At 38.6% G+C, this 14,687-nt stretch overlaps 1 protein-coding gene and 1 long non-coding RNA gene across 30 annotated transcripts in view; one reads left to right on the forward strand and one right to left on the reverse strand.

The window, feature by feature from the left end:
- Positions 1-246: 246 nt before the first annotated feature.
- Positions 247-4,643, forward strand: LOC141380637 (uncharacterized). 2 transcript variants are annotated; one of them, XR_015523191.1, is made up of 4 exons: positions 247-409; positions 685-728; positions 982-1,242; positions 2,799-4,643. It is a non-coding gene; the product is annotated as an uncharacterized LOC141380637 (long non-coding RNA). The 2 variants fall into 2 exon arrangements; XR_015523192.1 differs by having other exon boundaries at positions 266-409; positions 1,058-1,242.
- Positions 4,644-4,803: 160 nt separating this feature from the next.
- The window catches only part of myt1b (myelin transcription factor 1b), a 211,324-nt gene continuing 201,440 nt past the window's right edge, over positions 4,804-14,687 (reverse strand). For 17 of the 28 annotated variants that reach the window (XM_087306561.1, XM_087306557.1, XM_087306558.1 and 14 more), the window contains 7 exons: positions 14,322-14,384; positions 13,622-13,705; positions 12,492-12,713; positions 10,136-10,227; positions 9,946-10,049; positions 9,514-9,657; positions 4,804-6,278 (listed from right to left, as the gene is read on the reverse strand). In XM_087306561.1, the coding sequence (XP_087162687.1) occupies positions 6,135-6,278; positions 9,514-9,657; positions 9,946-10,049; positions 10,136-10,227; positions 12,492-12,713; positions 13,622-13,705; positions 14,322-14,384 (853 nt within the window). In that variant the 3' untranslated portion in view covers positions 4,804-6,134. The remainder of the gene's footprint in view (positions 6,279-9,513; positions 9,658-9,945; positions 10,050-10,135; positions 10,228-12,491; positions 12,714-13,621; positions 13,706-14,321; positions 14,385-14,687) is intronic. The other 11 variants (XM_087306574.1, XM_087306567.1, XM_087306573.1 and 8 more) reach the window with 3 other exon arrangements.

A 14,687-nucleotide genomic window follows, 5' to 3' on the forward strand; every position in this document is an offset into this window, starting at 1 on the left:
CCGGGACGTTTTTCGGAAAATCGAATATCGGATCAGTCGGAAAAGATATGGCATACCGAGTCAGAATAGTTTGGAGGTCTGGTGTGAGTTTGGTGGTCATAGCTCGAAAGCTCTAGGAGGAGATAGATTTTGAATTTTAGTCTCAGAAGAAGAAGAAGAATAATATATAAAAAAAATAATAAGTTTAAATAGGATTTCAGTAGTCTGGCTTGTTTCTCAAGCCAGCCTAATAATGTATATTTTCTTAGTTGTCACGTGATGAACTAACGACTAACGGTTTGGTTCGCGTCCGCGTTTCAGCAGTCGTTCGAGGAATTCCCGGCACTCCGTTTAACTTTTCTTTTTCTTCAGTTCAACGTGACCCAACGCAGATTTACTGACTTCACACGGTTCACACTCTCTGCTGAAGGTAGGAAAACATGAGAACAGTGGAAAACATGACATTATTTATGAACATTCCGTGGCTAAAAATATTTATCAAGTGCAACAAGTGTTTACGAAACAGTTACAACGTAAATCTCCAACATTTAAATTCTTTCTATCACGATTTAACAAAGCACTCAAAACACTGTCCTTATGACCCTTTTTTGCTTCTTTTTCTTGTTAATTAGTGGTTTCTTTCATCCGAGCTCAAATGTTTGCTGCCAGCAAATATATACACTTTTTTGTCTCCATCATCATTAGACACCGTGGTTTTGTATGGCAGTGTCCCATTTTCTCCAGCAGAGGTCAGTATGTAAAAAGATTTCATTAAGAAATAGTAGCAAACGCTGCTGTTTGTTGTCAGTCACACAGCTGTAATTCTCTAATAAAAAACTACACATCTCTCATCACAGCTGTAGGATTGTAATGCTGACAAAGATGAAATACTTTAATTTAAATAAAAAAGTCGGAATTCTTTACAAATTATGTATATTATTTCTATATTAGTCATCAAATACATTAATCACAAACTGAATTATTCATAAATTTTCTTTTCAGCTTAGTCCCTTTATTAATCAGGGGTTGCCACAGTGGAATGAACCGCCAACTTATCCAGCATATGTTTTACGCACAGATGCTCTTCCAGCTGCAACCCATCACTAGGAAATCTACAGCCAGTTTAGCTTATTCAATTCACCTGTACCACATATCTTTGGACTGTGGGGGAAACCCACACGATCTCCGGGAGAACATGCAAACTCCACTCAGAAATGCCAACTGACCCAGCCGGGGCTCGAACCAGCGACCTTCTTGCTGTTGGTGAGTGATCGTGCTACCCACTGCGCCATCGTGACACCAGGCTGAATTATATAATGAACAAAATGTATGCTAACGCGTGACAAGCAAAAAACAAACACACATGTAGAAAGCGTATACTCAGAAAGATCACATTATTGACTTTATTTATGTTTTCCATATATAACACTGAAATGAACGATACCTCCACAAAACAGACAATATTGTTCTCTTTTAACACTGATACCAATGAGCACAGGTACAAGGATACACAAACACGGTCACAGTCCAAAACCAACTACACACTTCATTTCCAAAGTTACCTCGAATCACGCACAGCCATAGCTTGTCCTGCTCTACAGAAATAAAAACCTCAGCAAGGAAACTACCAGTGCTACAAAAGTGACTAAAATATGTATCTATCACTGTGGAAGTGCTTATTATTGTTATTTTTTTTGGAAGTACAACTTTTTTTTTCTGTCGTTTTCTAAAGGAGAAACATATAGTGGCTACAAAATCACCAGTAAAAATAGCTGATCTCTGTAAAAAGGACGCAAGAGGACAAGCCTTGGCCGTGGGTTAAAATACAAGATTTTTCTTTTTTTTTTTTGTTTTGTTTGTTATTTACTTGGAAATATTCTTTAATACAACAACACTGTCCTTTATTACAAATGTACAGAATCCCATTGTTGTCAGAATAATGCCCTGTGCATAAATGCTTCATCTGTGATACATCCCATGATTATTTCAGACTGGATGAAATGACCCACCACACGATTTCATACCTGAATCAGAATCACAGTTTTGGGAAGAATAGTGTTACATTAGTGATTTTATTTCATTTCGAAACGATTCGCTGACTATCGAATTCAATCTGTTCTTGGTGTTCACCACTTTGCTGAATTTCTATGAGCTCTCCTCCCCAAAGAACCAGGAAGGAAAGACAGAAAGGAGAAAAAAGTTGGCGTCCTGAGTGGGATTTGAACCCAGTCCTTAAATGTAAACACACCCTTTCCTGCAGCGAACAGAAGCGAGAAAAGGCACACATGAGAAAACCACAGAGCTGTAAGCTACAGTACCTACAGAATGAGGGCCGTTTTGGTTTTATCAGCTTAATGGGACAAACAGTGGCGACTTTTTAGCTGTTTTCGTTTCTCGTGGAATGACGTAGGAACCCATTTTTGTTGGCACACACCTCGGAAAGGCCGGACTCTCAAGTACAAGGTGCTAAATCAGTCGGGTACAAACACTTATTTGGTTCCACGGGTGGGGGAGGGGTACATACACTAACTTGCATTTGCAGATGCTACACTGCTCCAGAGAACATGCTACATTATTAGGCAGATTCACTCCTCAACCTCATCGCGCAACATTCATAGCTGCTCATCATCACCGACAGCAGGCGTTTAAGAAGCATGCACCGAGGAAGAATAATTCACACATGCTTTAGGCTATCTCACGTCAGTAGTAATAAGCAGATAGAAATGTTTCTCCCATCGTAATAAGACAATATGACATCTGTAGTGAGTGTTCCCTCTACACAATTTAATAGAACTCTAATGAAAATTCTGCCGTTACAGATAGACAAGGTCCTCTTAAACCAAAACCAAACGCTGTGGTATTGAAATGCAACGCACACATCTTTCCTGCGGAAAGGTTACACGGAACGAGGCGAATGAGGCCGGCAGAGGATCTGACATTCTGTGGAAATGGACAAAGATTTATGCAACTAGCGTCTCCTTCGTTTTCTCCGTGTGTGAGGGCACGCCAATGACAATCTCAGGTGCAAACGCTCAGACACATTTCACATTGTTGTTTTTTTTTCTCCCAGTTTTAACGAAGGGCTTGTAGCCAACAGCAAACAGAGCTGATATTTTGAACGTATAAGGGCTGTTTCATATCGGTGACAAGGCAAAAACGTCGGAATAACTTCAGTCAAAGGGCATTCGACATTTCAGACAGGATACAGATTCACATTAAACAACAACAAACAAGTCAAAGACATTTGCGATATTTTATCCCAATGCTGTTGGTGCAATGAATAGTACCTTTTTTTTTTTTTAAATCTCCCAAAAAAAACTCTGCTAACACTCACCCATACACACACACTTGCTCGCACATGAAGAAAAACCTTTTAGTTGAAAGGTCATTAGTTGGCATTCAAGATTTTCGAAAAGTGCACAAATGTTCTGTCCATCACAATATTGCTGCCATAATAGCAAATGAACAACATGACCGCTGTGTACTGTTTAACGAAATGACCGGCTGAATAGAGGCACAATGTTCATTTCACAACTCGCCATTATGAGTCATACAGATGTCATTGCGATGATTGGCATTTTACACACGTATCATCAGTGTGGCGTGTCCAACGCAATCTCACATCGTAACTATTCGTGTTTTTGTGGATTAGTGTCTAGTTTGTTCAGTGATATGTTTACTTTTTCTAAAAAGTCATCGACAAATCGTTCAAACTAGTCACTAATTCAGCAAATAGTTAGGTTTTTTTTTGTGAGATCGGGTTGGCGTGTCCCACTAGAACTGCACAACACTGTACAACACTACAGACAGATCCACCGAGGAGAACTTTCAGCACACTACAATGTGTCTAAACGATTACAGCCTACGACTAATCTGTTAACCATTGTCCCATTAATGCGGCTGACATACACACAGAGGCCCATTGAGTTTGGACCAGAAAATAGAAAAAAAAACTCTACAAACACCCTCGTAATCTTTGCTTAAGAATCGTACGTTTACATATTATAAAACACATCGCAACCACAGTAAACTGGGTCTGTCTTTTTTTATATTATTTATTCTTCTATGGATAGTAGTACTCACAGCTTTTGGAAAGATATTGTTTCTGTTTAGCTATTATAAGAGAAAAAGAGTTAACAATTACACTGTAAAAATATATGTATGTTTATATACTATATATAGTTTTTTTGTCTTCTTTTTTTTTCTTTTAAATACAGAATGAATATATTGTGTAGGTATGGCCATTACGGCAAAGGAATAAAGGCATCTGTAACAATCCCCACTTATGCCACGGTCACATGACCCGAGGGTAGTGTGGTTGCTGAATGGGCGGAGTTGGTAACGAAAGCACTGGTCAGTGGCACTTTGTGCATCGAAGAAATAAAAATCTAGTATAAGGCTACACGGGTGTATGCTTGTTTGATACTAGTTGAGTAAGGACATTGTGGTTTAAGAGTTTTCGTCAGGATGGTTGGTATTCGTCTCCTGTGCCCGCTCTGCAATAACGCCCGCCCGCCCGCCCACTTCCCATTGTCCAATAAAGATAGGATTAGCAAGAAAGCAAAAATAATCCATTTGCAATTCATTAGGATTGTTCAGGGGAACAGTTTTTGGCCACTACTGAGCTTGAGGAGGTATAAAAAAAAAAAAACAAGCACAAGAAATCCAGAGGAACGTCTTCTTCCTGTCAAGACAGACGGGGCAAGAGTCAAAGCTGTAGGTTTCCACAGTACTGGAATTGCTTTCTTTTCTCTTTACATTCCTATTGGAAGTAATGCTGGTATAAGGAAAACCCTCGATAATATTTTATTCTGTAGTCCAAAACATGTTTTTTTGTCTTTATTTTTATATCTCCAAAGGTTTTTCTTCAAGACTACTAAGACTTCACAAACACACAGAGACGTTACAAAATAAATATACATTACAACCGTATCACAGTTCATAATTTCCTCATAAATATTAAATAAATAATAAATAGAGATGATATTTCTCCTTCAGCTGTGTTGGAAATTCAAAACCAATAAATAAATTCAACGAAACTGCTAGAGACAGAGTACAGGTAGAGAGAAAGAGAACGAAAATTGTACAAAATTATCAAAACATTGTAGGTTAAAAATATTTGCACTTAAAAATGTTTAAAAACTCTATCTTCAAACGAAAAGAATTTATAAAAATTAGTGGTTCGCTTTGTTTGCACTCTTTCCAAATATCGATGTGGCAAGTTTCTTGTGACATTTGAATAAACAAAAAAAGGGCTTTAAATCTTTAAATAGCTGAATTCAAATAAATAATACAGTTAAAATTAAATTATAGCAAAATATAAATAAATTACAGTAGCGTCTGGACATTTTCCTATATTAATAGATCAGTGACAAACCAACATCTTGTCTGATGTTGAATGGACTGAAATGAAGTGCAACTCATTGTTCATATGTAATAGATATGACTATGCTGGGTAAATATACCTACAGTGTAAGTACTACAAATGAGGGAGAGTGAGCTAATGCTCCTGTGTGAAGCTCTAAAACAAAACCAACCAACAGATAAAGTTGTGTTTCAACAGGTGAAATTTACAGAGTCAACCGCATGGCACTGATAAAGTTGCACACGCATTTCGCTCACTTTGTATGCCAGTACAACATCCTCTCTTTCCCCCCCTCTTTCATTTTCTTTGGGGAGAGATGAGGAAATACTGCATATGTCTGTTCTTCCAGGGCTCACGTAGGGATCACTTGTATTTGGAGCATCACGTGTTGTTTCGGAGCGTCCTCACTCTATTTCACCTAAAGCCGGGGCTGCACATCTTCCGGAAGTTCCACTCCAAGCTTTTTCTTCCAAAACTTCTCACCATTTAAATATAAAACCAACAGAAACTGTAAAGAAAACTAGGTTTGCGTCTCTCCTCTTTGTAAATTAAGGATTTGGTTCCATCTTCACCTTTCAATCCAGCAGCTTTTGTGGATTTTGGTCCATATAGTAATATATATTATATACCTCTTTTTGAACTCACAGAATGGTCCCTGGGATGAAGGTTTCGATTGTTGTTCAAAAAAACCTGAATGCCCTTATTGTGTGTCTTTTGTATCTCTTCCCATGGCTCCATGTTTCTATTTCTCTTCCACACTTCTGTTCCTCATCCTCGTCTTTTGGCTTAGTCAGACCTTGATGCCTTTTACCGCCTTGTTGATGGTCTCCAGAAGGGCCTTGTTCTCTGGGTTCTGGTAGCAGTCCTTATTGGTGTACATGTCAGTCAGGGTGCTCACGTAGCTCTCGAAATTCTGCTCGGTGATTGGCTCCTGCTGAAATGCAAATTAAAATGGCATTTTAAAAACGTTTTAAAAAGGGTTCCTTCGATTGTTAAAGTAAGAGTTGTTTCTAGACTTTTTGAAACCCCCATCACCCACCACGCCCCGCCAAGGTAAGTATCTTTGTCTGAGGTAGGGCTGCATGATTAATCAAAAAATTATTGCAATCTTGATTCGACCCTCATACCTGCCAACATTTGGTGTCTAAATAACGCTGTTGAGAAACGAGTTAGTAACTGTACTGTGGTGTGAGTAACTGTACTATAGATCGGGTTTCAGCTGGCAGCTGCGATCAGATACTATACCAAAGTTAATAACCCGGGAGTGTTACAGACTGTACCAAAAAGCTGAGGGCCGGGGTGGTGAGTTTTCCGGGAGAAATAACAAAACAGGAGGGTGGCTGGAGATAGGTCTGAAATAAAGAAGACTCTCGGCAAAAAATGGGAGTATTGGCAGGTATTTCAATTCAACTTAGTGTTTCCTCTAGGATTTTTTCCAGCTGTGGCGGTAGGCCTTTTTTATACAGATCTACTAACTACCCCTGGCGTTATTTCAATGACAAATGTCATGAGCGCAGTATTACAAGTCGAGATCGCATTTATGTAATAGCTTACGAGCATGCGAATCACTTTGCATGCGCGCCGATTTCCTCTGCTCGTGCCCCCTCAAATATATGATGCTCAAGCGCAGATCTTCTTGTGTGCTCTCAAATAAACACTGCTGAAGTGCTATTTAGTGCATTTATGTCTCGAACATTTATTAGATTTGCTAGGAATATTTATGAATGTCTCCAATTGATCTACAGCGTGGCATTAATGCGCCCTGAAGTGAAATGGCTATACGTTGTGTTTGCTGGCCTCGCACATCACGTCAGTCAGTCAGCACATAACCTTTAAGGGTTAAACAAATGACGCACAGCCCTACTATGGTTACAGAAAAGTTTGCGCTGTTATAATTCACTTACTTTTTAAAAGTTTTTGATGTGATTATAAGCCGCTATTAAAAAAACGCGACTGTATGTTTTGAATTAAAAGCTGTAATAGCCTTGGTGGGAAAAATCTTGGCATGGTGCAACATAGACACCTCCAAATGGCGTTAAAAGTGTCACATACTACATTTATGTGATATAATTCACCCAAAAATGTCATTTCTGTCTTAATGTAATGACGTATTTGCAGCCACAAAAGTGCACATGAGTTTGTTTACTACAGAGAGGACACACACGTGCCTGCCAATGATGTCTGCTTTAGTGAACAGAAACTGCATAAGCTGTAGATAACAGGTAGTAAAGTTGTAAATAACGTTGTTTGTTGCACAACGTGATCATTTGGGAGCCATGCAGGAAGTATGATTTGCATGTATGGTTTTTTTTTTCCTCAAAGTGACAACAGCCATGACATGAGCGCACTCGGCAGTGAAAGTGAAACCGGCGCACACATCATTTTAATGACCATATCACATTTTACAGTTATGATTACGACAAGCATTTGTATGTTTTTCTTTCATAGCGAACACAAAGTAAAATAAATGTTTACTGGGTCATTATAACTATTCTAGCCTATGTTGAATATAATGCAAGAGAGAACCTGACATTGACAAATTTAGTGGTTTTTACTCAAACTGGTTTTATTTTACCAGTAAAAAAAAAGTCGGTAACACTTTACAATAAGGTTCATTAGTTAATGCATTTACTAACATGAACTGATCATGAACAACACTTGTACAGCATTTATTAATCATTATCGAACATTTACTAATGCATTATTAACATCCAAGTCCATGCTTGTTAACATTAGTTAATGCACCATGAGTTAACATGAACTAACAATGAACTACTGTATTTTCATTAACTAACGTTAACTAACATGAACAAATACAGTAGTAGATGTATTGTTCATTGTTTGTTCATGTTAGTAAATGCATTAATTAACATTAACTAATGAACCTTATTGTAAAGCGTGACCAAAAAGTCTAATATTGTCAATGACAAATGACAAGCACATGTCTCAAATATAACAATTCAACTTCAAAGTTATGACCCTAAAGTCATCACTTTAATTTAAATTAAAAACCAGGACAAATTTAAAGTCTGTTCAAGTCCACGCTATTCTAAGTCTAAACATGTAGCATTTTAACCAACAGTAGACTTATAAATAGGTCTAATATTATTATTGCTTTAAAATATGTTTGAGAGGCGAGGAAGTGGCGTAGTAGGTAGTGCCTTCAGAGCACCTTCAGAACCTTCAGAGCAAGAAGGTTGCTGGTTTGAACCTCGGCTCAGTTGGCGTTTCTGTCTGGAGTTTGCATGTTCTCTCTACCTTCGCGTGGGTTTCCTCCTGGTGCTCCAGTTTCCCCCACAGTTCAAAGACATGTGGTACAGGTGAATTGGGTTGGCTAAAATTGTCCGTAGTGTATGAGTGTGTGTGTGAATGTGTGTGTGGATGTTTCCCAGAGAAGGGTTGAGAAGGCTTATGGGCATCCGCTGCATAAAAACTTGCTGGATAAGTTGGCGGTTCATTCCGGATTAACTAAGCCAACAAGAAAATGAATGAATGAATGATATGTTTGAGAAATAATTATAGCCTCCTCATTAATCTTTATTTCACATCTACAGAATCGTGGGAAAATTGTGATATTGATTTTAAGCAAAAAAAATAAATAAATAAAATAATAATAATAATAATTCTCATTTTAGCTAGAATCGTGCAGCCCTGGTCTTAGCGTTGTCACCCCAAAACATGAAAAAAAAAAACCTTTTTGTAATTAACAATGTTAATTATTCCAATAATCGTGTATTAATAAGCCAACAAATTCAAATAGGGCAAAAATGCAAAAAGTTAAAAAATATTCTGAGGCTCCCCCTCCCATAGATATTGCTTTTTGTTTGCTTTATGAGAACAAAGGCTGCTTTCAAGGTTATTTTATTCATTTTTAACATCAGAGGAAGTGATTGTTTTCTGTTTAATATAGATGATGCAAATGTATTTTCCGGGGAGTGCGCTTTGTTAGCAATAATATCATTACCTGCTTGACAAATTGTAATGTCTACAATTGACTTGACTGGTGTCACAGCGTGACCACAACAGCTCTAAGTTGTCTAGCTTTCTCTGTTCTCATGTCAGATGCCAGAGGCTGTGGTCTTTAGAGTTCTCTAGTTCTCTGTGGTCTCTAGTTCGGCTGTGTTTAGAAATGGTACTAGTAAAGTTATGGGAGCTGCAGTTTAACTCACCATGTGAGGCAGGCGGATGTTGGCCAGGCTTCGTATTAGAGCTTGACTGAGTCCAGAAAGCTCCATAAACAATGCCTCATTCTGTTCTTCAATCATCTTATTCTCCTGCTCTATGTTCTTCAGGTTCTTCTCCATGGATGTGATCTGAATAGCCCCAAACACAGATCATTCTAACCTGGCACATGTTTCAATCTTTTTGTCCAGTGTAGATTTAAATTTGCTAGCTAGTCAGCTAATTGAACTGATACACTAAAGACATTTTGTTGCACTATGGTATCACTTGGAACATCTGAGCAACAATTTAGGGTCAGAAACAACTGGAGTAACAAAATCTCATACTTTTCAAGGCTGTGTCTTCAAAATACATTTTTATACATTTTAAAATGCGCTCTTATGACAACACTACCTTTTTAGAATGCACGTGTGGCTAACCTGTGTTTGAAGATTCACCATATCAGCCTCCATCTCATTGTTGGATTCATTGAGCTCATTTATTTCTTTGTTGAGTTGCTTGATATCTTCATCGTTGTCTAACACTGTAAAGAGAAAGATGTCATCTTTAATGTTCACAGAACATGAGATTAGAAAAAAATTATGGAGGGAAAGTGTGCGATTGTCTCACCGTCGCTGGCTCTGAACTTAGTGCTGAGATACTCTTCTCCAGGGAACTTGGCTTTCTTCTTGTTGAGGGAGGCTCTGGGGCAGCCGGAGAGACTGGGGCCAAACACAATTGATTCATCATCAATCATCACAAAACTCAACAGCACATTTGCTTCATGAGCAGTCCCATAATGACTCAGACTTGGCAAATAACCTTAAACCTAGATGTAAAGTATGTCATATTTTTGCTATTGAGTGCATAGCTCACCTAAACAAGTCTCTTGAAGAGGTAAGATCACTTTATTACAGCGATTCATGCAAACACAGAATTAACACATGCTAGCATGTTCAAGCTTCAGTGTTTGCTTTTTATTTTTCAGTGTTTATAAAATGTGATGTGCTTGATGATGATAGAAATATCTTAATTTGTGCTTGGAAGGTTATCTAAAATGGCTTTGGAATAACACAGGAGGGATTAAATGATGGCAATTAAATTTTTTTGGCCAAACCAATCCTTAAAAATGTAAAATGCTAAATGTACTGTATGGATGCATCAGTTTCGCGCGAGGGACAAGTGAGGCCAAAATTTGTCAATGGGGTATATGCCGAAGCATGCTAATAGGACTTTAAATTTGCCAGTAACCTGGGTTAAGCGCTTCCGGCGAATTGAATGACAATGCAAAATCCGGTGCATTTAAGGTATGTTGTCTTAAAAAATCAGGGATCTCCACTAGCTGAGTGATATCTGATTTAAAGTGGGTCTCAGATTGTACAAGAAGCACTGAATTAAATAACATTTCTCCCGCCATATCTTTATAATATGAGCATTTATTTTACCCCAGTATATTCAATGGAGCTTCAGCGTTAGCCTGCCGATTCTGACGGGCGCGTGCGAGTAAACAGCTTTTTGTCTCGTTTTACGCTTGAGCAACTAAATAAATGCTAAAGTTTATTTAACTGAATGTATTTTAATGACATTACAACATCGATGCTGTATAAGGAAACGTATAAAATGGAAAAATGTTCACAATAACAGGCCACAAGAAGTGTATCAGCATGGGAACAGCACTAGCTCGGCATATACCCTATTGCAGGGGTTTTCAAAGTCTAAGACAGTGAGCCTCCCTTTTGACACAACTTATCCATTGGCGCCCCCTCCTCCCAAACACGCACGCACACACACACACACACACACACACACACACACACACACACACACACACACACACACACACACACACACATACATACATACACACACACATACATACATACACACACACATACATATATATATGTATATATATATATATATATATATATATACACACATATACAGTATATATAAAGACACAGACAGATGTCAGACTGTTAACTCACTTTTATCATCATTTGCATGAAAGTGCAATTATTTACAGAGTAATAACAAGTATTTTAATATAACGTTTTTAAAACTAGGATGATTGTTTAATATGAATAGAACAGATCCAAGAACTGTTCATCCCAGTCAAAACAGTCGAAGTTTAGCGGGTCTCATGCTGTCATTAGCCAAAATATCTTGACAAACCACACTTAAAGGTCGTGGTTCATCAGCTGGTCCTGTCCACGTAAATCCTAAACTCAAATACTGATCGTCATATCGTCGTCTTTTGGGTTTAAGCCCTGAACTTGAAGGCTTTGAATCGGGGGGTCTCAAAAACCGATCCATTGCAGGCACGTGCACACATAGGGCTCAACCTGTGCAGTGCACATGCCCTTTTTAGTCCTGGATAGAAAGTGCCCTTCCAAAATGATCAAAAATGCCCCCGCAACGCGGCACACCCTCGGTCCCGCCCTTCAGTAGGCGCGCGACAACACCGCTCTTGAGCGTGCGCGCGACAACACAGCTGATCAGAACGCGCGCGACAGACTTGCCAAACAGAAGCGAATTTACAGCTATGGCCTTCTGGGTAAAAAAGGTTTTCTTATTTTTGACGTATTATTTTTTTTTTAGCTTTGTTTAATTAAAACGTTTAAATATAATAAAAAAATACATATAAGAATTAAACTTCATAATTATATTTTTATTATATATTTTTCCCGCGCCTCCCTTGACATGCTCTGGCGCCCCCCAGGGGAGGCGCGCCTCACACTTTGAAAACCCCTGCCCTATTGGTTGAACTAGAAACAAGGGAATTTGTTGCATTCAACAACATATTTAAAATCAACCTCAGTACTTAACCATGCTGCATTATTACACTACTGATGCCCTTCGCAAAAAAATTGCATGAATACAAAAAAAAAATCACTGTTTAAAAACAGGTTTTCCACCTCAAACTCATGCCTCTAGTTTTAAATTTCATACAGCAAAGAAACCTATATTTCCTCTTTTAAAGTACCTGCGATGGGTGAGGAAGCTGCCGTTGGCGTGTCCCGATCCATCACATCCCGGTGTGGGACAGGTGGGGCCTTCTGTCTTAAACGCCTTCCAAGAGAATGGAGAGCCATTCAACAACCCTTCCTTCTGCCGCCTGGCAGCCAGCGGGCATCCATATGCACTGCGGTGAGTGGCATACTTCCCACTGATGTGGCCCAGGCTGTCACAACCTGGCACTGGGCATCTGTGAGTAAAAGTAAGAGATGATAGTGAAACCGATGAGTTTGGTTAGTTTTCATAAGAGCATTTATCCCATTAGAAATATCACCTTGTTTTTTTTTATTTTTTTATACTTCAGTTCCCATCTGTTTACTCTCTGTCTCACTCGAGTCTCAATTCAGTTTTGTAAAGAGGACCATATTTAGCTACATACTTTGCCCAACAGTGACTGTGAATATTACAACATTGAAATAAGCTGAAAAAGGAGATTTTTACACATTGGGGAGCTTGAGTGCCGCCATATGCCGGCTGCTCATTGACTGGAGTGGAATTATGTGGATAAAAAGCTCCTGCGCTTGGCAGTCACAGAAAACAAGAAGACAAAAAACCCACACATTGCACTGCAGATGACTTACTAAGAAAACATGCACAATATTTTAATACCCCATGAGCCATCTGTGCTGTAATATATTGTTCACAGTTTTTATATCCTCACCAGTGTAACACTCCGTCTTTGTTTTCTTGCTTTTAGAAGTCGTACAATGGGAAAAAAACACACAAGGCCTTTCCCACAAAGAAATTAGAGTATTACTAGAAGTAAATGGCCATGTGGTTCATGATGGACTGACTCATAATCAATCTCATGTATGAGCTAGTTGTTTGGATAGTTGCCAAGGTGATATTTAACAAAGTAGAACACAAGCAGTATCTGAGATCACAAGTGGTTCTTATCACAATGCTCGATTAAATCACTTTCATCTGAATGAAGAGGGGGATTCTAAACTGCTTTACACTGTTGTTAAATGAGTGTGGTTGGACAAAACTATTACCCAACATTTGATCATTCCCCTACAATATTCCCGCCTAAAATGTGAGTTTTTTTAGCGTAAAGGAAAAGGGGGAAAAGCCTTTGGCTTTCTATGCATTACGAACTTTAAGAGCTCGGAGTCCTCCTTGTCGTCCTTGATTGGAGTTGTTTTTATTCCACCTTTCTTGGCCCGTGGACACCCAGACAAACTGAAAATAGAGAGTATGCAGCTCATGATCAGAGGCGCCAGAAACGCAGAACAATAAGGATCCAGCACAACTGACCCAAAGCAATGTAGGAGAAACCAAACTCAAAAACTATTAATAAAGATGCAAGCATACACCATATCCTAACCAGGCACGGTGCTACAGGTTTTCAACAATTTTTACTGAAAGTGACTAAATCATAGCCAATTGGAACATATTTGATTTGTAATATAAGCTAGGTAAATTAGCACATTTTTCATTGATTACAAAAAGTGATCCAAATCTGTCAACAGTGTGTGTGAGGTACTGAATACAGTGTGAATCTTTTGGCACTAACTTCCATGGAAGATGTTTCGGATTGACGTCTCGTGCCTGGTTAGGAAACTGTGACCTTAGCAAGCTTTTAGATAAAGAGAGATGCTGCCATTATGTGCATTAAGAAAACTGCACAAGATCTGGGGTCTGATTCCTATCTAAAATATTGTTCAGTAATGGGGACGATTAATAAAGGAAGTGTGGGATACATGTGTGTGTCTAATATACAGCTATCACTAAACTTCTCTGCCCTGTGCATGTTTTTGATATGTATGACATGGAGACATGATTCAATGAGCCATACCTTCTGTGAGACGAGTAGTTGCCAGTGATATGACCTGAACCATCACATCCTGGAGTTGGACATCTAGGACAGTGAAGTCAAATGTTAAATGTTATGGGTTATAATACCAATGATGTGCCTTTAAAGGTTCCACTTTATATTAAGTGTCCTTAACTACTATGTACTTACATCAAAAAATAAATACAATGTACTTACTGTGTTTATAATGTATTTGAGAACACTTGTGGTGCTTTTGAGTTGGGATAGAGGTTGGGTTATGGGCAGGTTTGGTGGCATGGGTAGGTTTAAGGGTAGGTTAAGGTGTAAGGGATGGTCAACAGTGTATTTACAAATGTAATTACAGATGCAGTTACATAAATGTATTAA

The sequence above is a fragment of the Danio rerio genome, chromosome 23 (assembly GCF_052040795.2).
Source record: "Danio rerio strain M-AB ecotype USA chromosome 23, GRCz13ab, whole genome shotgun sequence".
Taxonomy (NCBI): Eukaryota; Metazoa; Chordata; class Actinopteri; order Cypriniformes; family Danionidae; genus Danio; species Danio rerio.